This window comes from Gymnodraco acuticeps, unplaced genomic scaffold (assembly GCF_902827175.1).
Source record: "Gymnodraco acuticeps unplaced genomic scaffold, fGymAcu1.1, whole genome shotgun sequence".
NCBI classification, from domain to species: Eukaryota; Metazoa; Chordata; class Actinopteri; order Perciformes; family Bathydraconidae; genus Gymnodraco; species Gymnodraco acuticeps.
In genome coordinates, this window is record NW_022991211.1 from 1 (window position 1) to 25,978 (window position 25,978).

At 48.1% G+C, this 25,978-nt stretch overlaps 1 protein-coding gene, 11 non-coding genes and 1 pseudogene across 12 annotated transcripts; 8 read left to right on the forward strand and 5 right to left on the reverse strand.

Moving 5' to 3' along the window:
- Positions 1–3,538: 3,538 nt before the first annotated feature.
- Positions 3,539–3,644, forward strand: LOC117561338. The gene has a single exon (XR_004571352.1). It is a non-coding gene; the product is annotated as a U6 spliceosomal RNA (small nuclear RNA).
- A 1,818-nt stretch (positions 3,645–5,462) lies between these two features.
- Positions 5,463–5,533, reverse strand: trnag-gcc. The gene has a single exon. It is a non-coding gene; the product is annotated as a tRNA-Gly (tRNA).
- Positions 5,534–5,992: 459 nt separating this feature from the next.
- LOC117561335 lies at positions 5,993–6,109 on the forward strand. The gene has a single exon (XR_004571349.1). It is a non-coding gene; the product is annotated as a U5 spliceosomal RNA (small nuclear RNA).
- A 148-nt stretch (positions 6,110–6,257) lies between these two features.
- LOC117561344 lies at positions 6,258–6,448 on the forward strand. The gene has a single exon (XR_004571357.1). It is a non-coding gene; the product is annotated as a U2 spliceosomal RNA (small nuclear RNA).
- Positions 6,449–6,767: 319 nt separating this feature from the next.
- Positions 6,768–6,931, reverse strand: LOC117561330. Its single transcript, XR_004571347.1, has one exon. It is a non-coding gene; the product is annotated as a U1 spliceosomal RNA (small nuclear RNA).
- Positions 6,932–7,303: 372 nt separating this feature from the next.
- Positions 7,304–7,409, forward strand: LOC117561339. Its single transcript, XR_004571353.1, has one exon. It is a non-coding gene; the product is annotated as a U6 spliceosomal RNA (small nuclear RNA).
- A 1,815-nt stretch (positions 7,410–9,224) lies between these two features.
- On the reverse strand, positions 9,225–9,295 carry trnag-gcc. Its single transcript has one exon. It is a non-coding gene; the product is annotated as a tRNA-Gly (tRNA).
- Positions 9,296–9,754: 459 nt separating this feature from the next.
- LOC117561336 lies at positions 9,755–9,871 on the forward strand. The gene has a single exon (XR_004571350.1). It is a non-coding gene; the product is annotated as a U5 spliceosomal RNA (small nuclear RNA).
- A 148-nt stretch (positions 9,872–10,019) lies between these two features.
- Positions 10,020–10,101, forward strand: LOC117561332 (annotated as a pseudogene).
- A 4,926-nt stretch (positions 10,102–15,027) lies between these two features.
- On the forward strand, positions 15,028–15,216 carry LOC117561331. Its single transcript, XR_004571348.1, has one exon. It is a non-coding gene; the product is annotated as a U2 spliceosomal RNA (small nuclear RNA).
- A 319-nt stretch (positions 15,217–15,535) lies between these two features.
- LOC117561342 lies at positions 15,536–15,699 on the reverse strand. The gene has a single exon (XR_004571355.1). It is a non-coding gene; the product is annotated as a U1 spliceosomal RNA (small nuclear RNA).
- Positions 15,700–16,071: 372 nt separating this feature from the next.
- Positions 16,072–16,177, forward strand: LOC117561340. Its single transcript, XR_004571354.1, has one exon. It is a non-coding gene; the product is annotated as a U6 spliceosomal RNA (small nuclear RNA).
- Positions 16,178–18,091: 1,914 nt separating this feature from the next.
- LOC117561329 lies at positions 18,092–20,924 on the reverse strand. Its single transcript, XM_034238639.1, has 2 exons — positions 20,020–20,924; positions 18,092–19,149 (listed from the first exon to the last, which is right to left on the reverse strand). The coding sequence occupies exons 1-2, from the start codon at positions 20,560–20,562 to the stop codon at positions 18,583–18,585; spliced, it is 1,110 nt and encodes a 369-aa protein (XP_034094530.1). The 5' UTR covers positions 20,563–20,924; the 3' UTR covers positions 18,092–18,582.
- Positions 20,925–25,978: the final 5,054 nt, after the last annotated feature.

Below are 25,978 nucleotides of genomic sequence, written 5' to 3' on the forward strand. Positions count from 1 at the left end.
TTTGCTAAAATCTTTCTGTCCACGCCAAGTAGTGTCAGGGGACGCCAGTTTTTTAATTCCTTTTTGTCCCCTTTTTTGAACAACAGGGAGATTGTGCCTTCTCTCAGGGATGGTGGTAATTTACCCGCGAGGAGGCTCTCATTGTACATTTTCAATAGGGGGACCTGCAATTCTGTCCAAAAGGTTATGTAAAATTATTTTGGCAACCCATCGGCACCGGGGGCCTTGTTTTTCTTCATGCTCTCAATTGCTCTGGTCAATTCATTTACAGTTAATCTACTTTCCAGCATAGCTTCATGGTCATTAATCTTTTTGTTTACTTTTGATAGAAGATTAGCCAAAGCTGCTTCGTCTAGATCTTCACCTTTATAGAGGTCTGAGTAAAAGCTGTGTACACTGGCGAGTATGTTATCTATATCAGTCTGCTCTTTCCCATTTTTATCTTTTATTGCGTCCATAACATTTCGCGGCCGGGCTAGTTTTCGAAAGAAGTATCTTGTACATTTTTCGTTGTTTTCCATATGATGTACTCTGCTACGTGTAAGTAGTCCACAGCTTGCCTCTGTAGTAAGATGTGACATGTCTCTCTTAAGCCTCGCTATCTCTTCTGCTACATCTAAACCTGCATAGGCCATTGTGTAAAGTCGTTGTAGTTTTGCTTGTTGGATTTTGAATTTATAGCGTTTTTTCCTTGCTTCTTTTTTACCTTCCTCAATGAAAAAGCTCTTAGTACGCACTTTAAAATCTTCCCACCAGTCCCCCACAGAGTCAAAAACAATCTCAAGAGAGGACCACATATAGATTTTTTCCTTAAATCTCCTTACAATACTGGGATTTTCCAGAAGGGATGTATTCATCTTAAATGAGCCTCTACCTCTTATAACCTTTTCCTTAAAACCAAATAAACAGTCAATTTTGGCGTGATCAGAGAAGAATACTGGTTTGACAGATGCATTAATGACCTGTAATCCCTTTGAGGTCAGAAGAAAGTCTATTCTTGAGTGTGTTTTACCATTTGACCAAGTGTAGCCTGGCAAATCAGCGTTTTTGGCACGATATGTATCTGTAAGTCTAAAGTCCTTAATTAGGTTTTTTAGGGCTTCTGAGCTGGAGTCCAGCTTTACAAGGGATGTTGTTAAACGATCATTTTTTGCCAACAGGCAGTTAAAATCTCCACCCAATATGATCTCCCTTCCACATAAAAGGAGTGGCTGGATTGCTTTTAGTGTTTCTAGGCGTTCTTGAAGATCAACAGGGCAATACACATTGATGATTCTCAGATTGGCATCACCCCACCCAACATCTACACAGAGAATTCTACCATCTGATATGCGTTGTACCCTCTGAATGTCAAAATGATTCCCTTTAAATAAGATTGCAACCCCAGAAGACCGGTTTTTGTTATCGCCCGACCACACTGATTGTCCATGGCTCCATCTGTCCTCAAACATCTTGTAATTGTCCCTATAATTTATATTACCTTCCTGGAGTAGGCAGATGTCATGATTTTCTGAATGTAGAAACGTGAAGGCTGATTGACATTTTACAGGATCATTTAGGCCTCTTGTGTTGAGAGATGCAATGGAAATGGGGGGCATACGGAGCAAATGGGAGAAAGCAGGGCGGCATGGTTTTCAAAGTGTCACCATTGGGGCGTTTTCTTTGATCTCTTTTTCTTGGATTTTATAGCCCTTTCCTTATCCAGATAGATATTTTTTATGGATGTAGCCGAAGGGGCGGCAACTACATCCTCGGGCTCAAGTAAGGGATTTGAGGTTGGGGAGGGAGAGTCCCCGTAGGGGGGGGAGGGTTCATCTGACTGTGGTGACTCCTGCGGGCGTTTCTGTGATGGTGAATCCCTTGCTTCTTTTGTCTGGTTGATGGCAATAGGTAGGACCAAAGGGACACTTGCCTGTGCTTTATCAGGGGGGTCCTCCCTGAGTACTTCCTCCCCCTGGGGTTGAGGAATGGTGAGGTTTGTCATTATGGAATCTAGTGTATTCTCGGCATCTTGAAGGGTCCCTGGGTTCCTCCCGTTTCTGGTACCTGGGTCGTGGTTGGGCAGTGGATCTGCCTTCTGGACTGTAGCGTGGACCATAGGGAGGGGGATGTAGGTCGTGCCTATGATGTCTTCCACTGTGTTATCGCTCCAGTCGATGATCGATTCACCTCCTATTGTCTCCTCTTGGTCTTGAATGGGCTCTTGTATTGGCTGCTGAGAGACATTGTTTGATGGTTCTTGGTTGGTGTCTGAGCGGGAAGTCTGACTGAGTTCTAGTTCCTCATTTGCGTGTTCCTCCTCTCTGGCTTCAGGGGTTTCAAAAAGTGAAAGTTTCACCCGGTTGGAGTAAGCATGCGGGCAGTCTTTGAAGCGATGGTTTTCGGAGGAGCAGAGGTTGCACTTGACAGGGGTTGGGCAATTTGCTGATGAGTGGTCTGTTGCTTTGCAGATCCTGCAGATATTCCGGCTACAGTCTGCTGCAAGGTGGTCTAGACTGCCACACTTCCTGCATTCTTTTGGCTGCCCATAGTAGAAGACAGAACCCCTGAAGGCTCCCAACTGTATGGTGTTGGGAATGTGTCTCAGCACCCCATCCTGTCGTTGGAGACGGACCTGGAAACGTCTAGACCCGGTTTTTATTCCATCAATGTCCATCACCTCTATTGCATTTTGTACTTCACCGTATCTTGTCATCCAAGTCCAGACATCCTGGTTCCTGACTTTTTCTGAAAATATCATCACATAAACAGTTTTCAGGTCCCTTTCGGCAAGTGGTGTCATGCTGATCTTATCAAAGCCTGATCCTGACGTTTTCTTCTTTTCAAATCTTTCCAGGCAGTTTTGGAAGTGTTGGCTGGTTGTGAAGATGACCTCAAATATCTTTTTCCCAGGGTAAGCAAAGATGTATTCCAGATGGTTTGATGAAATATCAAGCTCTTTCTGCAGGATGTGTCGGCTGAACTGCAAGCGGTCCATCTGTAGATCTTCCAGAAGGTCAAAACGAACAGCGTTCCGGCGATTGGTCTGGTTTGAAGCCATGGTGAACCCACTGGTCTTGGGTTACCACAGATACTTTATTGCGCCCCTTACACCGCACGACAGCAACAAAGCCAAAGGAGACCCACCACCTTGGTGATCATGGTATCTCCCCTGCCAGGTAAGTATGAGTTGGACGGGTCAGAGGCAGGGCAGTTTTGCAACGACAAAGGACACGGCGTGGCGGTTCCTGCCTCTGAGCCGGCCAAAGCAGCCCATCAACCACATTTAACCCTTAAAGACAGATAAGGCTTGAAATAGACATAGGTTCCAATCGGGGGCACAAAGTGCAGCACAGCAGCAGGGGTCTTTTTTGGACTCAATGCCAAAGAAGCCAAAGGCGAGAGCCACGAACCATGCTAGCGCAGCTTCTGTCTGCAGTTTTCGGCCCATGTAAACCCAGTGTTTTGCTCCCTTTGAGCTCTATGTGTTCTGCTACCATAATACAAAGTTGACCTTGCTCAGAGACCTGGGAATATCCCCCAGATGCAGGGAGATATTGTGTTACTTCGATAGCACATATAATAAAATTGGTACGATACAGAGAAGATTAGCATGGCCCCTGCGCAAGGATGACACGCAAATTCGTGAAGCGTTCCTCATTGCCAATTTGTAATGATTTTTCCAACATAAATCCCGATTCCTATCAAGCAGAGGTGGAAGAAGTACTCAGAACTTCCAGTTAAGTAAAAGTGAGGTTGCTTCTCTTGTGAAACCTGTCCATTTCATCCACATTTGACTCGTGAAATGTACAGCAGAGTCACTGCTGTAAGCAGGGTCCCACACTCACAGGCAGAGATCCAGGGTGATGCACATGGCTTTCTTACCTGGGAATGAGTGTGTGTGAAAGCTGGGTAAAAGTGATGTGAATACAGGGGTGGAGAGAGCAGCAGCAGCAGGCTGTGACCCAGACAGCTCCTTCCAGCATCTCGCTCTCTCCCACCCAGAGGACAGGCTGCTTCGCAGCACTATGTAACCCAGGTATGTAACAGCATGAAACCTGTCCATTTCATCCACATTTGACTCGTGAAATGTACAGCAGAGTCACTGCTGTAAGCAGGGTCCCACACTCACAGGCAGAGATCCAGGGTGATGCACATGGCTTTCTTACCCGGGAATGAGTGTGTGTGTGAAAGCTGGGTAAAAGTGATGTGAATACAGGGGGGGGAGAGAGCAGCAGCAGCAGGCTGTGACCCAGAGAGCTCCTTCCAGCAGCTGGCTCAATCCCACCCAGAGGACAGGCTGCTGCTTACAGAGTCACTGGTCCCACACTCACAGGCAGAGATCCAGGGTGATGCACATGGCTTTCTTACCCGGGAATGAGTGTGTGTGTGAAAGCTGGGTAAAAGTGATGTGAATACAGGGGGGGAGAGAGCCGCAGCAGCAGGCTGTGACCCAGAGAGCTCCTTCCAGCAGCTGGCTCAATCCCACCCAGAGGACAGGCTGCTGCTTACAGAGTCACTGGTCCCACACTCACAGGCAGAGATCCAGGGTGATGTACATGGGTCAGAAAAAGTCTAAGTTAACTTTTGGAAGAACCATATAAAAGGGTGAAAATGGATAAAAATGTACCCCAAAATAGTGACTCTTAAGGCGGATATAGTCCCCTGACAACTCCCGTTACATTCCTCCAGAGTCAGAAAAAGTCTAAGTTAACTTTTGGAAGAACCAGAAAAAAGGGGTGAAAATGGATAAATTGTACCCCAAAATAGTGTCTCTTAAGGCGGGTAAAAGGTATGTGAATATGGGGTGACGTATATGGACACTTGAGCACCAGCAAGACCCCCACCTCCATAACCTTGTGCACCAGACGAACCTGTGTACCCACACTTAAGCACTCCCCCACGGACTAAACCAAGAGGGAACACCGGTCAGAAGTTCGTGCCCCTGGTAACACTGAATAACAAAAGAATATGGGGGCATGCCATTAAAACTGCTATGCATTGAGGATTTTAGTCCGAGATGAGTGCTTATCTGCGGGTATCTTGTGTCAGCTTCGTGGACCTCAATTTAGCAGGAGATGTCCATGATATTGACAAACATATTTATATACAGAATGATGATTATTTTACCCTCAGACACATGCATAGAGAACCCCCAAGTGTTGCATGTGTGTAGGCATAGTTGGTCAAATGTGTCTTGCCGGTGGCAGGGAATTTGCATTGGTAGTTGACATCACATTTCCATTGTGCGGACCTCAGTACATTTGAAGGACAAGTCCCATGTTAACTCTGTCCATAAGACAGACATTTTCCTTACAGTGATTTGATGTCGAGCATCTCACCGAGTTCTCAAATCAATGGGAGTCGGCACGGAGAACATCCCTCTTTACTTGTACACTCCAAAGACCTGTGTGTTTGCTGTTGCAGAGTCCAAGTGGTGTAGGCATTATACTTTATTTTCAGACAACAATAGAACTGTCTATTGCATTGGCCGGGAATCGGACCCGGGTCTCCCACGTGGCAGGTGAGAATTCTACCACTGAACCACCAATGCTGAATTATAATGCCAAACCACCATACGGCAGTTGAGGCGAAAAGTTCAGCCAACAAAGACTGTTTTTCAAGCAACCACGCCTCTATATTTCATTATAAGATCTATATCCGTAAAGACATTCTAGTGTTCCTCCCTTAAATGGATTTGATGTTTAGCATCAAACTAGTGTTTTCTAATGCCGCGGAGTCAGCACGTATAACATGCCACACAACTCAAGCGTATTACTAAAGAGATAGGTTCCAATCGGGGGCACAAAGTGCAGCACAAAGTGCAGCACAGCAGCAGGGGTCTTTTTTGGACTCAATTCCAAAGAAGCCACAGGTGAGAGCCACGAACCATGCTAGCGCAGCTGGGGGAAAGGGTGTGGCCTGGGATGTGGAAGTGCCAAGTGAGGGTCACCGCGAGGGCTTGGACTGGGACAACTATGGTGGTGTCTGTTCTCGAGGACAGCCTCCACAATTACTCTGGTTTCTCTTCAAAGCGTATAAGTCTTTCGCCTTTTACTAAAGACTTCCGTGGAGAGGAACACCTACGAGTTCAACCTATTTTTGGTAGGCTTGGCCATTTGGCTGAGCATTCTGAGTTTGAGAAAGACAAGAACAGTCGTTAGCACCTGGGCGATCCAAGCTACTCAGCGCCTCGGTTACGCCAGGTCAAAAGAGCCGCACCAAGACCTGCGGCGACTGCGCAACGAGTCCGTCTCCCGCAGCAAACGTTAAGGGTCATCGCTTCTCGGCCTTTTGGCTAAGATCAAGTGTAGTATCTGTTCTTATCAGTTTAATATCTGATACGTCCCCTATACGGGGACTATATATTAAATGGATTTTTAGCACTGGGAGCTGAAAGAGGGACTTGCCCCGTTCACTCCACGCATCGACCCGGTATTGCAGCGCCTCCGGGAACGGTGCACCCATCTCCTGCCTTGTGGAAAAACAAACAAAGACGCATCTCTAAACCAAAACAGATGGTTTCAATTGAGGGCAGAAACTGCAGCACATCAGCAGCGGATCTTTTTTTGACTCAATGCCAAAGGTGACACATTGAACTTGCCTTGGCTCTGGAGCGTGGCACGCAGAGTGAGGCTCACTGCAAGGGACAGAGATATTTCGAGCCCAAAGCAAGGACACGCTCTGGGGAGGACATTGGCACCAGAAAGTCTTTCCTGGAGCAAAGAAGCCGCCACACATGCAAGCTGTAGCCAGGTTGTCTTTGACCTTTTCTTCAACACTATAATCAGGGGAGAGCGCGAACGCAGTCCCCCACTACCACAAATTATGCAGTCGAGATTCCCACATTTGGGGAATTCGCAGCGGTCAGCATAGCCGGGGTGCAATGGCCGAGCCTCGCCCTGGGTGAACCACCTTGGTGATCATGGTATCTCCCCTGCCAGGTAAGTATGAGTTGGACGGGTCAGAGGCAGGGCAGTTTTGCAACGACAAAGGACACGGCGTGGCGGTTCCTGCCTCTGAGCCGGCCAAAGCAGCCCATCAACCACATTTAACCCTTAAAGACAGATAAGGCTTGAAATAGACATAGGTTCCAATCGGGGGCACAAAGTGCAGCACAGCAGCAGGGGTCTTTTTTGGACTCAATGCCAAAGAAGCCAAAGGCGAGAGCCACGAACCATGCTAGCGCAGCTTCTGTCTGCAGTTTTCGGCCCATGTAAACCCAGTGTTTTGCTCCCTTTGAGCTCTATGTGTTCTGCTACCATAATACAAAGTTGACCTTGCTCAGAGACCTGGGAATATCCCCCAGATGCAGGGAGATATTGTGTTACTTCGATAGCACATATAATAAAATTGGTACGATACAGAGAAGATTAGCATGGCCCCTGCGCAAGGATGACACGCAAATTCGTGAAGCGTTCCTCATTGCCAATTTGTAATGATTTTTCCAACATAAATCCCGATTCCTATCAAGCAGAGGTGGAAGAAGTACTCAGAACTTCCAGTTAAGTAAAAGTGAGGTTGCTTCTCTTGTGAAACCTGACCATTTCATCCACATTTGACTCGTGAAATGTACAGCAGAGTCACTGCTGTAAGCAGGGTCCCACACTCACAGGCAGAGATCCAGGGTGATGCACATGGCTTTCTTACCTGGGAATGAGTGTGTGTGAAAGCTGGGTAAAAGTGATGTGAATACAGGGGTGGAGAGAGCAGCAGCAGCAGGCTGTGACCCAGACAGCTCCTTCCAGCACCTCGCTCTCTCCCACCCAGAGGACAGGCTGCTTCACAGCACTATGTAACCCAGGTATGTAACAGCATGAAACCTGTCCATTTCATCCACATTTGACTCGTGAAATGTACAGCAGAGTCACTGCTGTAAGCAGGGTCCCACACTCACAGGCAGAGATCCAGGGTGATGCACATGGCTTTCTTACCCGGGAATGAGTGTGTGTGAAAGCTGGGTAAAAGTGATGTGAATACAGGGGGGGGAGAGAGCAGCAGCAGCAGGCTGTGACCCAGAGAGCTCCTTCCAGCAGCTGGCTCAATCCCACCCAGAGGACAGGCTGCTGCTTACAGAGTCACTGGTCCCACACTCACAGGCAGAGATCCAGGGTGATGCACATGGCTTTCTTACCCGGGAATGAGTGTGCGTGTGAAAGCTGGGTAAAAGTGATGTGAATACAGGGGGGGAGAGAGCCGCAGCAGCAGGCTGTGACCCAGAGAGCTCCTTCCAGCAGCTGGCTCAATCCCACCCAGAGGACAGGCTGCTGCTTACAGAGTCACTGGTCCCACACTCACAGGCAGAGATCCAGGGTGATGTACATGGGTCAGAAAAAGTCTAAGTTAACTTTTGGAAGAACCATATAAAAGGGTGAAAATGGATAAAAATGTACCCCAAAATAGTGACTCTTAAGGCGGATATAGTCCCCTGACAACTCCCGTTACATTCCTCCAGAGTCAGAAAAAGTCTAAGTTAACTTTTGGAAGAACCAGAAAAAAGGGGTGAAAATGGATAAATTGTACCCCAAAATAGTGTCTCTTAAGGCGGGTAAAAGGTATGTGAATATGGGGTGACGTATATGGACACTTGAGCACCAGCAAGACCCCCACCTCCATAACCTTGTGCACCAGACGAACCTGTGTACCCACACTTAAGCACTCCCCCACGGACTAAACCAAGAGGGAACACCGGTCAGAAGTTCGTGCCCCTGGTAACACTGAATAACAAAAGAATATGGGGGCATGCCATTAAAACTGCTATGCATTGAGGATTTTAGTCCGAGATGAGTGCTTATCTGCGGGTATCTTGTGTCAGCTTCGTGGACCTCAATTTAGCAGGAGATGTCCATGATATTGACAAACATATTTATATACAGAATGATGATTATTTTACCCTCAGACACATGCATAGAGAACCCCCAAGTGTTGCATGTGTGTAGGCATAGTTGGTCAAATGTGTCTTGCCGGTGGCAGGGAATTTGCATTGGTAGTTGACATCACATTTCCATTGTGCGGACCTCAGTACATTTGAAGGACAAGTCCCATGTTAACTCTGTCCATAAGACAGACATTTTCCTTACAGTGATTTGATGTCGAGCATCTCACCGAGTTCTCAAATCAATGGGAGTCGGCACGGAGAACATCCCTCTTTACTTGTACACTCCAAAGACCTGTGTGTTTGCTGTTGCAGAGTCCAAGTGGTGTAGGCATTATACTTTATTTTCAGACAACAAAGAACTGTCTATTGCATTGGCCGGGAATCGGACCCGGGTCTCCCACGTGGCAGGTGAGAATTCTACCACTGAACCACCAATGCTGAATTATAATGCCAAACCACCATACGGCAGTTGAGGCGAAAAGTTCAGCCAACAAAGACTGTTTTTCAAGCAACCACGCCTCTATATTTCATTATAAGATCTATATCCGTAAAGACATTCTAGTGTTCCTCCCTTAAATGGATTTGATGTTTAGCATCAAACTAGTGTTTTCTAATGCCGCGGAGTCAGCACGTATAACATGCCACACAACTCAAGCGTATTACTAAAGAGATAGGTTCCAATCGGGGGCACAAAGTGCAGCACAAAGTGCAGCACAGCAGCAGGGGTCTTTTTTGGACTCAATTCCAAAGAAGCCACAGGTGAGAGCCACGAACCATGCTAGCGCAGCTGGGGGAAAGGGTGTGGCCTGGGATGTGGAAGTGCCAAGTGAGGGTCACCGCGAGGGCTTGGACTGGGACAACTATGGTGGTGTCTGTTCTCGAGGACAGCCTCCACAATTACTCTGGTTTCTCTTCAAAGCGTATAAGTCTTTCGCCTTTTACTAAAGACTTCCGTGGAGAGGAACACCTACGAGTTCAACCTATTTTTGGTAGGCTTGGCCATTTGGCTGAGCATTCTGAGTTTGAGAAAGACAAGAACAGTCGTTAGCACCTGGGCGATCCAAGCTACTCAGCGCCTCGGTTACGCCAGGTCAAAAGAGCCGCACCAAGACCTGCGGCGACTGCGCAACGAGTCCGTCTCCCGCAGCAAACGTTAAGGCTCATCGCTTCTCGGCCTTTTGGCTAAGATCAAGTGGAGTATCTGTTCTTATCATTTTTTCCAGGAAGGACATTTGGAAGCACGAGGAGAAAGGAGCGATGGCCGGGAGGGCCAACTATGGTCAGCCGATCCCAAGAGTCGGGCTGAGATTCACACTGCGTTTTCAGGCAGTTGATGCGGCGGAAGATGTCGTGTCGAGGACGTGGTTCTGCAGGAAAGTCATCATGGAGCAGCTAAATCTGAAGGTCGATGCCATCTACTGCCTACAATGGAACCAGCAGGAGAAGGCTTTTGACCTCACCCTGAAGGACGAGCAGGTATACACGAAAGTTGCAAAGGACTGTGTTGCTGCTGCTATGCTAAAGCCGCTAGCCTGCTACAAGGTTTTAAATTTGGACAGACCAAATTTCAGGACAATCACGGTCCACATGTTTAATCCCTTTGTGACTGACAATGCGCTGGCTGATTTTTTGAGGCTGTATGGGGAAGTGCTAACTACAGCAAGGCATGTCAAGGACACCATGGGGATCTGGACAGGTCGAAGGCAGTTCCAGGTGCTACTTAAATCTGAACCAGAGAGTTTTGGCGGCCTCATGCACCCGCCTGCCTCTTTCAGCCTTGGAGCAGATCGAGGGTACCTATTCTACCCGCGCCAGCCAGCTTTCTGCAGGCGATGCAGGCAATCAGGCCATGTGGATGGAGGGTGCAGCGGCGACAGCTGCCGGTTTTGTGGCCAAAGGGGACATGAGGCCAAAGACTGTACAGTGCCAAAGGCCTGCCATGGCTGCGGTGGGAAGGACCATCTATACCGAAGCTGTCCCGAGCGCAGGAGGACGTTTGCGGAGGTAGCCGGGGACAAAAACCGGAAGGGAAATTAGTTCGAGGACCTTCTGGAAGGGCTTTTCCAGTGCCAGAAGGCTATGTTTCCAGAGAGCACGGGGGAGACCGTGACAGTGGAGCAGGGACCAGGCGGCGGCTCGGGGTCTGACAGCGTGGACAAAGGCCCCGCGGGGAATACAGACTCAACTGTAGCAGCCGATGTGGGTGTCAAGACTGGGGCACGTAAAATAGCGGAGGCTTTCGGAACAGAGGCTTCAGCAGACAATGGGGACTGCTCGCAGGTCGGAGACAACAAAAGGTCAAAGACTGAGGGATCGAGGAGGAAGGTGCAGGCCAAAGAGGTGGTGGCGGCGGTGGGTAAACGAGATGGGCAGCAGAAGAGGGAGGGACCAGTGAAGGACAGCGACCAGGGGAGGGGCAAAGTGGACGAAGGCCATGGTTTGGGTGGAGGGACGATGGAGGAGGACCCAGGGGTTGTAGGGGCTGTGCTCCCATCAGGGTTGCCACTGGTCCGGGAGCTACCTGCTGAACCACTGCTGCAACCGCCTCACTTGGGGGATGACACACAAGGAGGCACGTTGTGTCCCTCCACCTCTTCAAGTATGCTTCCCGTGTTATGGGCCGACCAGATGGACAGTGACGACCCCTATGCAACGTGAACATTGAGTGGGTAATTATTCCATTGCTAATGACAAGTTTTTTTGATGTTCTCACTTTGAATGTGAGAGGAATGAGGAACACTGTTAAAAGAAGGACTGTTTTTGATTTGTTTAGGCACTTTGCATGTAGCCATAGTTTTTTTGCAAGAGGTCCATCTGAGAGACATGGGGGATGTGGGAATGTTTTCAAGGGAGTGGACGAAAGGGGACTCGATTTGGAGTGTAGGGGGGGTTCACTCCACGGGGGTTGGGATTTTGTTTTGTTTTAAGGAAATAAGGGTGGAGGATGTTTTTGTTATTGACCAGGGCAGGGCAATAGGGGCAGACATCGTATGGGGAATAAGGAAGCTGCGGGTCATTGTGGTATATGGACCACAGTCGCCAGCAGAGCGGGCTAATCTGTTTAAATCAGTGGAGCCTTTCCTTATTACCAATAGACAGGTAATTATAGGGGGGGATTTTAACGTTGAGCTGGGGAGGGGAGGAGATGCCAGCGACCAGTATATTTCACAACTCATGGTTAGATGTGGGTTGGTAGATGGGGGTAAGGGGGTCAAGCCACACATAGACAGCCCAACGTGGCGTAACTCAAGAGGGGTGGCAAAACGTTTGGACTATTTGTTTTTTTCCAGGTCTTTAAACCTGATCAAAGGTAGGACCATCCCTGTTTTCTTTTCTGACCACGATGGCCTGCTGTTTCGAGTAGATTTGGATGCACAAACTTTTGGGCCTGGTTACTGGCGCCTAAATGTCAGTGTTTTGGAGGGAAAAGCTTTTCAACCAACAGTTCCCTTTGTTTTTTAAGGGAGTGTTGGGCCTCAAACCGCTGTGTCAGAGGATACTAGAGTGGTGGGAGGTAGCCAAGGACAGAATTAAGACCTTCTGTTTAGGTTATTGCAAAAGGAAGGCAAGACAGTCAAAGAGGGAGGTGTCTCATCTGCAGCGACTCCTAGAGCGTGAGTACGCAAAGGGGAACTGTGGTTCCACTATAAATCAAGATGCATGCGATTCTTTGAAGGCAAGGCTCAGACATGTCTCTGAAGGCAAGGCCCGGGCTTTCCTGGCGAGATCACGGTCGGAGTTCATTGAGCAGTCAGAAACATGTTCTGCTGCTTTTTTCAGCTCGGTACGGGAAAAAAAAGCAAGGCAGGTGGTGACAGGGTTTAGGGACAGGCAGGGTATTGTTGTGACAGAAAAGGGCCAGGTGGTGAGGGTTGCCACAGATCATTTCAGGGACAGTTTCAAGGAGAAAGATGTGGGAAGAGGGGATGATTTCCTGGAACTGCTTGAGCGCCAGGTTCCAGGGGACATAGTGCAGGCTTTAGAGCTCCCACTAACGGTTAGCGAATTGGAGGGTGCGCTCAACAGAATGAACAAGGGTAAGGTGCCAGGAATTGATGGCTTACCTGTAGAATTGTATGCAAAGTTCTGGAGCATACTAGGGCCAGTATTGTTGGAGGTTCTGACAGAGGTGCTGCAGGCAGGAGAAATGAGCGGGACTTTAGCCACCGGGGTGATCTCCCTCCTGTATAAGAAGGGAGATCGCACTGAAATAGGCAACTGGCGACCTTTGACCATGCTATGTGTGGACTATAAACTTCTGGCAAAAGTTCTCACTGATAGGCTAGGCGAAGCAATGCCCCATTTGGTTCATGTTGACCAGACATGTGCAGTGCCAGGGCGCTCAACAAGATGGAACCTGCAGCTCCTAAGGGATGCGATAGCATGGGCAGAGGACAGAAACCTGCCACTCATGCTGGTTGCTCTTGACCAAACCAAGGCGTTCGACAGGGTGCAGTGGAAATTTATGTTCAGCATATTGGAGAGGCTAGGTTTTGGTAAAGTCTTTATAAGGTGGTTGCGCACATTATACATGGACGTGGGGAGTAGGGTAGTAGTGAACGGATACCTAGGCGATGTTTTCCGGTTACAATCAGGTGTGAGACAAGGGTGCCCTCTCTCACCACTGCTATATGTGCTCTATATGGAGCCTTTGGCGGCAGCCATCAGGGCCGACACAGGGGTCAGAGGTTTTCTAGTGCCTGGCAGTGGAGGGTTACGGGTGAAACTGTCCCAGTATGCAGATGACACCACTTTGCTGCTGGATAGGGATGAGTGCCTTATTCGTTCGCTGCAAATCATGGAGGACTTCGGCAGGGCATCCGGTTCCAAGCTTAATTGTGCAAAGTCCTCTGTGAAGTTTTTTGGGAAATGGAGAGAAAGGATGGATGTGCCAGGGGGTCTTGCTTTCTGCCCAGGGCCTATAAAAGTTCTGGGGGTCAGTTTTGAGTCTACTAAAAGTGCTTCCCTGAGTTGGGCAAGACGGCTTGAGGTCGTAGAGAGGAAAGTGTCACTCTGGAAGAGTAGGCAGTTGACCTTCATAGGGAAGGTATTAGTGCTGAAGGTAGATATATTGCCATCCCTCGTATATCTCGCATACATATATCCGTTGCCGGTCAGCATGAGGAGGCCTCTCATGCGCCTCTTGTTTGGCTTCATATGGGGTGGGAGATATGAGTATGTGGCAAGAGGCCGCATGCTGGCTGGGGTCGAAGCAGGGGGGAGAGATGTACCGCATTTAACTCTGAAGATGGACTGCATTTTTGTTTCAACCTTATGTAGGGAAGTATCAGGCCCAGTAGTACATCCTTCTGGTTTTTTTATCCGCCTTTTCTTTTCTTATCAAGCAAGAGAGCTTATGGCCTGGAGCAACTTGGGGCCCAGGGCGGAACAGCAGCCATGGCACTACCGCCATGCAGCAAAGTGGCTTCGGGCTCACCCGGAGGCTGCCGGGCCAGAGGTGAAACTCAATCACAGAACCCTATATAAAGAAGCCAGAGAGAAAACTAATGTTGGTCCTGTTATTGGAATACCATCCAAAGTGTGGAGGAGGATCCAGCCGAAGGGACTGGACAATAGGCTAAAGGACCTTAACTGGCTGTGCCTGCTCAGGTGCTTACCAGTGCGGAAAATCCTGCACCGTCATGGACTGGCAAGGTCTCCGGTGTGCCCTAGGCCAGATTGTAAGGATGAAGAGACCATCAGACATGTCATGTGGGACTGTCCATTCGCACAGGGAGCATGGAAAAGAGTGGAAGGGTGGTTAGGACAGAGTTTTCCTGGGTTTAAAATTACATGGGATGGGATCGAAAGGGGCTCGGGTCCTGGTGAATTTTGGGCAAGTTTCCCCATTTGGCTAGTGGTAAGCCTGCTCAAGAGGAATCTTTGGCTGGCTAGGCAGGATGTTGCAAAGAACAAATGCTGCAGCAGCATAAGGGGGATAATAGGAAAAGTAAGGGCAGATATGAAGGGGAGAATGGAGAGGGACATTCTGAAATGGGGACAACACGCCGCTTTGGAAAGATGGAAGGGGGGTTTAGGGCTGGTGGGGTGAAGACCAGATCACCTAACTGTATTTGCATGTATGAAAAGTAAAAGTGTTATAAGTGTTGTATTGAATGTCAAGTGTTTACCTGTTTGTAAACTGTGTATATGAATGAAGTAAATTGAAGATTTGTTATAATAAAAAAAAAATAATAAAAAAAAAATCTGTTCTTATCAGTTTAATATCTGATACGTCCCCTATACGGGGACTATATATTAAATGGATTTTTAGCACTGGGAGCTGAAAGAGGGACTTGCCCCGTTCACTCCACGCATCGACCCGGTATTGCAGCGCCTCCGGGAACGGTGCACCCATCTCCTGCCTTGTGGAAAAACAAACAAAGACGCATCTCTAAACCAAAACAGATGGTTTCAATTGAGGGCAGAAACTGCAGCACATCAGCAGCGGATCTTTTTTTGACTCAATGCCAAAGGTGACACATTGAACTTGCCTTGGCTCTGGAGCGTGGCACGCAGAGTGAGGCTCACTGCAAGGGACAGAGATATTTCGAGCCCAAAGCAAGGACACGCTCTGGGGAGGACATTGGCACCAGAAAGTCTTTCCTGGAGCAAAGAAGCCGCCACACATGCAAGCTGTAGCCAGGTTGTCTTTGACCTTTTCTTCAACACTATAATCAGGGGAGAGCGCGAACGCAGTCCCCCACTACCACAAATTATGCAGTCGAGATTCCCACATTTGGGGAATTCGCAGCGGTCAGCATAGCCGGGGTGCAATGGCCGAGCCTCGCCCTGGGTGAACCACCTTGGTGATCATGGTATCTCCCCTGCCAGGTAAGTATGAGTTGGACGGGTCAGAGGCAGGGCAGTTTTGCAACGACAAAGGACACGGCGTGGCGGTTCCTGCCTCTGAGCCGGCCAAAGCAGCCCATCAACCACATTTAACCCTTAAAGACAGATAAGGCTTGAAATAGACATAGGTTCCAATCGGGGGCACAAAGTGCAGCACAGCAGCAGGGGTCTTTTTTGGACTCAATGCCAAAGAAGCCAAAGGCGAGAGCCACGAACCATGCTAGCGCAGCTTCTGTCTGCAGTTTTCGGCCCATGTAAACCCAGTGTTTTGCTCCCTTTGAGCTCTATGTGTTCTGCTACCATAATACAAAGTTGACCTTGCTCAGAGACCTGGGAATATCCCCCAGATGCAGGGAGATATTGTGTTACTTCGATAGCACATATAATAAAATTGGTACGATACAGAGAAGATTAGCATGGCCCCTGCGCAAGGATGACACGCAAATTCGTGAAGCGTTCCTCATTGCCAATTTGTAATGATTTTTCCAACATAAATCCCGATTCCTATCAAGCAGAGGTGGAAGAAGTACTCAGAACTTCCAGTTAAGTAAAAGTGAGGTTGCTTCTCTTGTGAAACCTGTCCATTTCATCCACATTTGACTCGTGAAATGTACAGCAGAGTCACTGCTGTAAGCAGGGTCCCACACTCACAGGCAGAGATCCAGGGTGATGCACATGGCTTTCTTACCTGGGAATGAGTGTGTGTGAAAGCTGGGTAAAAGTGATGTGAATACAGGGGTGGAGAGAGCAGCAGCAGCAGGCTGTGACCCAGACAGCTCCTTCCAGCACCTCGCTCTCTCCCACCCAGAGGACAGGCTGCTTCGCAGCACTATGTAACCCAGGTATGTAACAGCATGAAACCTGTCCATTTCATCCATATTTGACTCGTGAAATGTACAGCAGAGTCACTGCTGTAAGCAGGGTCCCACACTCACAGGCAGAGATCCAGGGTGATGCACATGGCTTTCTTACCCGGGAATGAGTGTGTGTGAAAGCTGGGTAAAAGTGATGTGAATACAGGGGGGGGAGAGAGCAGCAGCAGCAGGCTGTGACCCAGAGAGCTCCTTCCAGCAGCTGGCTCAATCCCACCCAGAGGACAGGCTGCTGCTTACAGAGTCACTGGTCCCACACTCACAGGCAGAGATCCAGGGTGATGCACATGGCTTTCTTACCCGGGAATGAGTGTGTGTGTGTGAAAGCTGGGTAAAAGTGATGTGAATACAGGGGGGGAGAGAGCCGCAGCAGCAGGCTGTGACCCAGAGAGCTCCTTCCAGCAGCTGGCTCAATCCCACCCAGAGGACAGGCTGCTGCTTACAGAGTCACTGGTCCCACACTCACAGGCAGAGATCCAGGGTGATGTACATGGGTCAGAAAAAGTCTAAGTTAACTTTTGGAAGAACCATATGTAGAGGAAACTTCTGTGTAGCATGCAATGGAGTCACCGACTCAGGAAGGAGACACGGGAAGAGTCGGAGCTTTGATGTCAAACCACTGTGATTTATTTGGAGTTGGTACCAGAGTATTCACATCACAAATCCAAGAGTCAGAGGTTCTGACTCCACGGTAGAGTTGCCACGTCAATTCTGGAGAGCCTCTCTCTTGCCAGCCCATCTAACTGGTTTCGCAGAGAGTAAACAACATATTTGAGGAGATAGCCTAAACAGTGTGGGAACACAGAGCTACTTGCCTCGGACACTTATGACCTCGAAGATTTTACCTTGGAGTCCACAAATACAGAGAAGGAAGTGTCCCAGTGTACCCACAACACAGACCATCTGTATCCCAGTATTGACCGGTCACAGAATGGGAACAATAACATTATTGGCTAAGCCGCCTGTGTCCTTAAAGAAGGTAAACAGACATCGAGGTTTGTCCTGTATGTTACTAATTGGCGTCTTATGATAATTATTTCCACAACAGTCCTCTCTTTTTATCATTTATGATAACCTAAAAACATTAGTCTAATAATAATTTGGTCAATAATTAACTCAATAGGCGTCTCCAGGTTCGAGTGTGGTCTCACCTTACATCAATTATATCACAAAGTGGAATAAGATTGAAACATTCAATCACAATGATTGATACAGCCAATCATAATAGGAAAAATCATCTCTCATCAGTGTTTGATCATCTTTTGTCAAAAGCATAATAATGAACACACATAAAACACAGGTGCACAATGGCTAAATATTAGTTTTCAACTAATATCTTTTATCATTTACCATTAGTTAATTTCATTCATCAAACTATAAAATCAAAACCAGCTTGCCGCTTTAAAGATTTACTTGAAGGCAATCACTAGTCAAAAGCATAATAAAACTCAGGATCGTAAGAGACCCTGCTAAAATTCACAGTTAGAGTATAGAATTCACACTGGTGATTTGATCAATCTGTGATCTGCAAAATTGCAGTGTCCTCAATTTTAGGATTATCTTAAGAGTCAGGCACTTAATTTTAGTAATATCAATACATTCAAAATCTGAAAAGGAAAAGTCAGACATGTATTGTGTAGTGTAACAACCTGAAAAGGAAAAAATCAACTTTAATCAGTTTTAATTAATTGGCCATTCATTGTAAGGGGGAACCCATGGTTCGGGTGCCACGGTAGAGACCCACGGGTCGGGAAGCTCGACGTCGTACATCATCACGGTGTCATCAATGGTGTCGTACCCCACCAGTGTCTGTGGGGCCTGGAGGGCGGTTTTGACAACCTTTTGCATGACCAGCTTAACAACAGTGACTAGGCACACTATCAGGATTAGTACAGCTAAGATAAACAGTGAAATGGTAATGGCAAGTTTACCCAATCCCGCTCCCCATGACCCAAATATTCCAGATAAATCCCCAAATGCAAACCCATGAGTTTCGTGCAATTATTTTATTCCCCTAGCAGTATCATGAGCCATATCCATGACCTCAGGTGTAGCATCAGAGATGAAAGAACAACACTCAGAGCCAATCACCTTGCACGTGCCCCCCTGTGCTGCTAGCAGAAGATCCAGTGCCATGCGATTCTGTAATGCCACTGTTCTAACTTCCTGCAGTTCTTTGTGTTCAGCCAACATGGCTCTGTTGGATACATTGAGGTGGTTTTCCACTATTTTGGAGAGAGCTATGATTTCCTGCTGGGAAACATAAATGCCGTACCAGGGCAGGACAGCGCTAGCCAGCTGCTGACCTGTTGTGATGGTCCTACGATTTCTGTGTAGGGAGGGGAGTATTGCTGCAATCTCATCAATCTCTACTTTACGGATCAAAGGGATTAGATAGGCTAGATAACAGGTGCCATCAAAAGTGTCATAAGGCATGCAACTGTAGGCTCTGTCTCCACAGACCAAGTAAACTCTCTCTGGGAGGGGAGTACTGGTTAGTTTGACCTTTATTACGGTGTTACAGTCGCTGTGGCCCACATCGTGAGAGGGTAGAAACCCTCCTCCGTTCTGAAAGCAGATAGACACATTCTTCCACTCATGCACCACAACTGGGGGAATATAAACTGAACAGTCACGTGTAGGGGACTTACCTAGGGGTAATGGCAGCGAGCAGTCATGTATTTTAACTTTAATCGAGTCCACTGTTCGGGACCCAAACCAGGGTACCACTGTTACTAAGGCTTCAACCAACAAAGATGGTGTGTGTGGTTGAGGTGAACATGTTGGTCCCGTATAGTTAATTGAACAATTAGTCTGGACTAGAGCTAATTGGAATCTGTATTCAAAAACTAGGTTTAAGTACTTCTTCACATATATAATTTTTAGGACCATTACTCGCTTGAAACCGTCTGGTAGGTAATCCTTATTTATTGTGTCAACAATGAGCGAGATTAAGCCCTTGTACCTTAAAGGTTGCTTGGAGTCTATGGGGTAAGAAGGGATGTAACAATCATCGGTCTCATCGCTAATTCGGGATGCTATATCATTCCAGCTAACTAAACTGTAGTCAGGTTTTGTGAAAGGAATTGGGCTGAACATGGGAGAGTGCATGGACTCTGGCATATTTTGGCACAGCCAACAGTTGCTAACATTGCGTTCATGTGCATAATCTATCATTAGATGTATTGCAGAATTAGAATGGGTTTTAGTTTGTTTAGGTGGAGTGATATGGGCACTCTTTAAATAATCTACATCACTTCCTGGTGACTTAATTACAGCTGGACCTGGTTCCATATTTGAGCATCTAGTGACCCCTGTACTGGGATCTCTGTAATTGGGTGTCCATGTGGTACACATAGGATCATTCTTTAACTGTTCTTTAGTGAAACACCACATTTCTGGGGGTACATTTGCAATGGTGTTGAGTGTTATTCTTACCATCCGCTGCGAGACCTGGAACCGCTGGTACCCCGTCTCTGGATAGACGTTCCACGCCCATAAGCCTTTGCTTGAAAACACAGGAAACACAACAACACAGTCATGTGAGTTACAGTGTGTAGTCGGACATTCAAAGGAAATATTCTGTAATCCTGTTTTGGGAATGTCAAGAGCAGGGAGAGGGAGTAGCCTTATCTCGGGGCCCACTTTCCTCTTTTTTCTCCCTCTTTTTCTAAATGTTTGTGTGATGGTGGGAAACAACCTGATTTTGTTGCTAGGCAATGGTGTGCCCGTTGATGTGGTTTGGCCTTCAGGGTCTGGGCCCCGAATAGCCAAACTGCCTGCGCCCTTGGATAAGAGCACCTTATATTCACCTTCTGAGGGGCGGGAGCCCTCGCCACCTGTCATCGGGATTGGTTCCGCCTCCTCTGGCGGGGTTTCCTTGGCCAGGTATAGTAGACCCAGACCAAGGAGTATGAGGACATTCATCACACGCCAGCACCCTGACCCTCCCCTCTGATCGGCGGAGGAGACAGGCGGCATCGAGAAGCGTGGATCCACTCTGTCCTGCCTTGAACCTTTAGGGCTGTTCTGGTCACTATTAACACCTGGAAAGGACCTTTCCACCTGGGAGACAGAGCATCTTTTTCAAGAGACTTGATTAGCACATTATCACCAATCTCAAAAGGGTGGGTTGGCTCCTCTCCAGGTTGAGGGAGCCTGTCAGCCACCTGTCTGTGAAACTTTCTCAACATGTCAGTCAAATATTTTACATAGTTAGTCATGTAATCATCTGTCCATAACAGAGTAAGCTTATGGGGTGTCACTGGGGGACTGGACCCTGTGGACATTACCCTTCCCATCAATACTTCGTGGGGGCTAAGCCCTGTCGTGGCATTCGGTGTGTTTCTGATGGAACACAGGACTAGTGGTAGTGCATCTACCCATTTCAATCCTGTGGTCAACATTGTCTTGGTGAGTTTCTCCTTTATGGTCAAGTTCATTCTCTCAACCTGGCCTGAGCTCTGTGGGTGATAGGGAACGTGCAACTGCCATCTGAACCCTAACACTGTAGCTAGACTCTGGGTTATCTTAGAGACGAATGCTGGACCTCTGTCACTGTTAATCCCTGCTGGAACACCAAATCTAGGGATAACATCTTTGAGAAGACACTTTACAACTGTTCTAGCGTCTTCTTTTCTGGTTGGGTAAGCCTCTACCCATTTGGAGAACTGGCACACTATTACCAAGAGATACTTGCAACCTTGGCATGGTGGCATGTGTGAGAAGTCGATTTGCATATTTACAAAGGGCCCCGACAGGGGTACCAAGTGTTCGTGTTGGACTGGGCCACTTTTCTTTCTTGTCTGCTGGCATGTCATGCATCTATCTACTAGGGCCTGTGTCGCTAGTGTGATGCCTGGGGCAAACCATTGTGATTGGATAATCCCATTCATCCCTCCTTTTCCTACATGTGTAGAGCCATGAGCAACATGTGCCAAAACATGGAGGAACGAGCGGGGGCAGACCATTCTGCCATCTGGGTGGAGCCACAAGCGGGACTCTGCGTCAAGTGTACAACTTCTGCGCAGCCATAAGTCTTTCTCCCTAGCATCAGCGCGGGCTTGCATGTCCGCGACATCATTAAAGGAAGGCAAACAAATGGGTTCTGCAGGTTGTGTGGAGGGACATTGGAGCACCATGGAGGAAGAGGAAATGGCCGCTTGTTTAGCCGCGGTGTCGGCTAACGCATTTCCGCGTGCAATAGGATCATCAGAATTTGTGTGAGCAGCACATTTAACTACTGCTAGCTGTGCAGGGAGCAAGATAGCGTCTAACAGTTGAGCCACTAACGCATGATGTTGAATAGGCTTACCAGCCGATGTTAAGAAACCGCGCATTTTCCACAGGACTCCAAAATCGTGGCATACCCCGAAAGCATACCTGGAGTCTGTGAAAATGGTCGCAACTTTATCTTTAGCCAAAATGCACGCTCTAAGTAGAGCATACAACTCTGCCGCCTGAGCCGACGTGCCATTGGGCAACGCTCGGCTTTCTAAGACTTCCCAGTCGTTCACAACAGCATAGCCAGCTAAGCGTAATGTGTCAGACGGTCTGCAGGCAGACCCGTCTGTGTACAGAATCATATCTGAATTTGGGATTGGAGTTTGCAACATATCAGTTCTGGGCGAAGAAGACAGATCAATGGTTGTGATGCAGTCATGTGTTAGATCAAAGTCTGGTATTGGGACCAGTGTGGCTGGGTTCAGAGGAGGGGAGCGCCTGAGAGTGATGTGCGGGCTTGAAAGAATGACCGCCTCATAACCAGAGCGCCTTGCTGCTGTCATATGCTGAGTAGCAGAGGTGTTCAGAATATGCAAAACTGCATGTGGGACATGTACTACACAGTCACTGGCCAGTACAATGGGAGAGGATTGCTTGATAAACATTGCAACTGCGGCCACTGCTCGCAGGCATGAAGGCATACCAAGTACCACAGGGGAAAGTCGAGACGAATAATACGCCACAGGCCGAAAATTAGAGCCATGCTTCTGTACCAAGATGCCCGTTGCAAAGCCCCCCCTTTCATGGACGTGTAGATGAAAAGGTTGATGGTAATCAGGGAGACCCAGGGCCGGAGCCGATGTGAGGGCCTGCTTTAAGTCCTGAAAAGCTGTGTGCATGTCCTCAGACCAGTGAACAATGTTCGGGGCGGCCTGCAGAGTGGCAGCACGCAGGACGGAGTCCATAGCAGCGTACTCGTATATCCAATGTCTGCAGTAGTTTGCCATGCCCAAGAAGGAAAGCATCTCCTTCTTTGTGCGCGGTGGTGGCACTTTGTTCAAAAGGCAGACTCTCGCAGGTGAGAGGAGGCGGTGTCCATCTCTCAGAATGTGACCCAAATACGTGACCTCAGTCTGGCAGTATTGCAACTTGGCCAGGGATGCTCTGTGTCCGCATTCAGAAAGTCTTTTCATGAGCAAAATGGAGTCGATGCGACAGGCGTCTTTGTTAGGGGATGCTATCAACAGGTCATCAGCATACTGAAGGAGGGTGCTACCCCCTGTAAGGACCAAAGTGTCCAGGTCTCTTTTAACAGCTGCGGCGTACACAGTGGGTGATTCAACAAACCCCTGTAATGCCCAAAATGGCTTTTTGGGGTAAGTTGTACTGTCTGATCGCTGGCAATCTGGCATTGGCTTTAAGTGTCACTCTGTGAGGGGGTGCAGACTTTACAAACCCCACATGGTTCTTGTGTTTCGCCCATAAGGTGGCTGGGACCTCTGAGAAATCTGAAGGGGGGCCATACTCTGTGGGGAGGGGTGGTTGAAAGTGAGAAAATGTGCTTTGGGGGAGACACATGGGCTTAGGGAGACGTAGCATGTAATGTTCCTCCCCTAGGTTGATCAGATTAGGTGTGTGTGTGCGTGGCAGAGAAGCTGTTGCAACTTCTAGCCGGGCCTGGCAGTGGGCTGCCATGACCCCCACCTCCTCAGGACTACTGCCTGTAGTGACAGCTAGTGTGACGTGTGGGGCAGTTTCTACAACATAAAAGCCCTGTTGTAAGGGTGTGAGCCTAATAGGCAATGCGCACCCCTGTGGACCTATAAATAGAAACTGTTCACATTCCAACCGAGCTGAGCTATTGCAATAACTCCTCACTGACAGTGCATACTCATTTGATGGGTTAAATGCAGCTGTGCAGTGACAATGTAACACAGGCCTCATAGATGACATCATAGAGGCACATGCTGGGGAAATGCTAGCAATGTTTTGAATTCCCTCTGTGGAAAAAATGGAAAGCATTTGGAAATCTGGAAATGTCCAACAATAAAGATTGTTTAGAGATGATTGTATGAATTGAACAGCCTGATATACTCTGCTGTCTGGTATTGTCAAATACAGTCCGTCTGGTGTGCAATGTATGGTTGCTTGTAGCTTACACAGTAGGTCTCTGCCCATCAGGTTAATTGGGCTGCCCTCTGAGATAATGAAAGAGTGTTGCACCTGTGATCCATCAACGGAAATATTAGTTCTCTCTGAAATAGGCTCTGCTATTGGAACGCCGGAAACGCCTACAGTGGTAACAAAACTGTTAGTTCCTTTACACACCTTCTCTTTTGTTCGTACAGCTGATAATGTTGCACCACTGTCAACCAAAATGTCAACAGTTGTGCCATTAACCTCAACCGGCATCATTGGATCTTCGCGGGGGTTAGTGGAGAGGCGAATAGTTGCTGCTTGAATGTGGATTTTTTGTGTTATTGACCCTATTCCTCCATGGCCTCCCTATTGTTCATTATAGCCACCCTGTGCTGCTGCATACTGCCCCTGCTGGGCCTGCCTGTCATAGGGTGGAAAGTGGCTGCTGGACATAGGTGGGGGAGGCGGCAGTGTGGGCTGCAGGGGTGGGGGCAGAGCAGGCAAATTGTGTGTGTGCTGCTGTGCCCCCCACCTCTTAGGACATTTCCCTGCCCAGTGCTCAGTGCTGCCGCATACGTGGCAGTGCATTGGTTTTTTTTTGGTTTTTGTTTTGCTGCTGCCTGTTCTTGTTTTGATAACCTTGTGACTGTCATTGGTTCTGATATTGTGGTGTGCTGTTTTGTCCCTGAGTCTGCTGGTAGTTACTCTGACCTTGATAAGCCTGTGTGCTTCCCTGTTGCAGCACCTGTGCCGTTCGGGGAATCAGAAAAATCTGGCTTCTGTGTAGGGCCCGCATGGTGGCAATAGTAACTTTCCAGGTTTTCATCTGCCAATCGGGGGTGGCTAACATGTAAGCTTGAGCTGTCTCCGGGATAAGGTTATGCAATAAGCTCTGTACTGCAAACAAATCATTGATCTCTCTTTTAATGCCTGCATTGTTGTCCCACACCGTTATGAATCTCTGGATAAAGTCTTGCACTGTTTCTGTAGGGCTCTGGATGCAAGCCATCACTTGGGAAAAGTCAGTGTGAGTTTTAGCACAAGCTTTGATAGCCCTAGCTCCGTCAGTTTCTAACCACTGAGTGAGGGACTGTGTTACAGGCCAATCTCCTGCGTTTGTGCACACTGGAAATTTAAACTCATCTTTGCATGTTGGCCATTCGGCTTTGTATGTGAGGACGATCAGCTGTTTAACATCATGCACCAAACAGTTATAGACCATACACACATTAGTCAGCCATGACAGATATTCATCTGGGCTTTTAGTGGGGTTGGGCGCGTGTCTTGTGACATCGATAACCTCTGAGGGAGTCCATGGTTTAAATACCGGGACTTCTCCTATCAGGGTTTTCGGGGCATTGTGTGTTTCACTGGCGGCTGCGGCTTGTTGTGCTTCCTGCGCTGTATTATGTACCTCTTGCTCTTGCGCAGCCTGTGACGCCTTTCTTGTGATCATTTTTCCCCTGAGTGCCGCTATCTCCTTAGCTGTGAATTGGCGCGGTGTGTGCTCTAAACTGAGCGGAGGAGGAGGGGGAGGAGAAGGAGGAGGGGGAGGAGGAGAAGAAGAAGAAGAAGGGGGAGGGGGGCTTTGCTCTGGAACTGTCCCTGTCTCTGCTGAAGACTGGCCACCTGAATAACCAGAAGTATCACCTCCGCCCCTGTAATCTGCCATTTCCTGTAAACCTGCGTTTCGCTGTGTGTGCGTCATGTATTTCTTGCTCCCTTTCCCTCTTCACTTCTATCTGTCTGATGTTTATGATAGCTGCAACTGCCTCCAACAAGTCGTTATCTGAGTTTCTGGCAATATGATTTATTTCTTTTGTCTCTGTGGTGGGGATTACTTTGGGGCAGAGAGTTACAGTGTGCTCCTTGATAATGCTCTGTGTTAGTTGGACCCCTGCGTCTGTCAAGATGCTAATCACTTGGGACGGGAGGGGCTCTTTCCCTTGGCGCCTAACCCAGTCTGACATTATAGCTTTAGCTACGGCCGCTACATCGTTGCCATGTCTCTCTTTTATTCTGGACATGATATCTG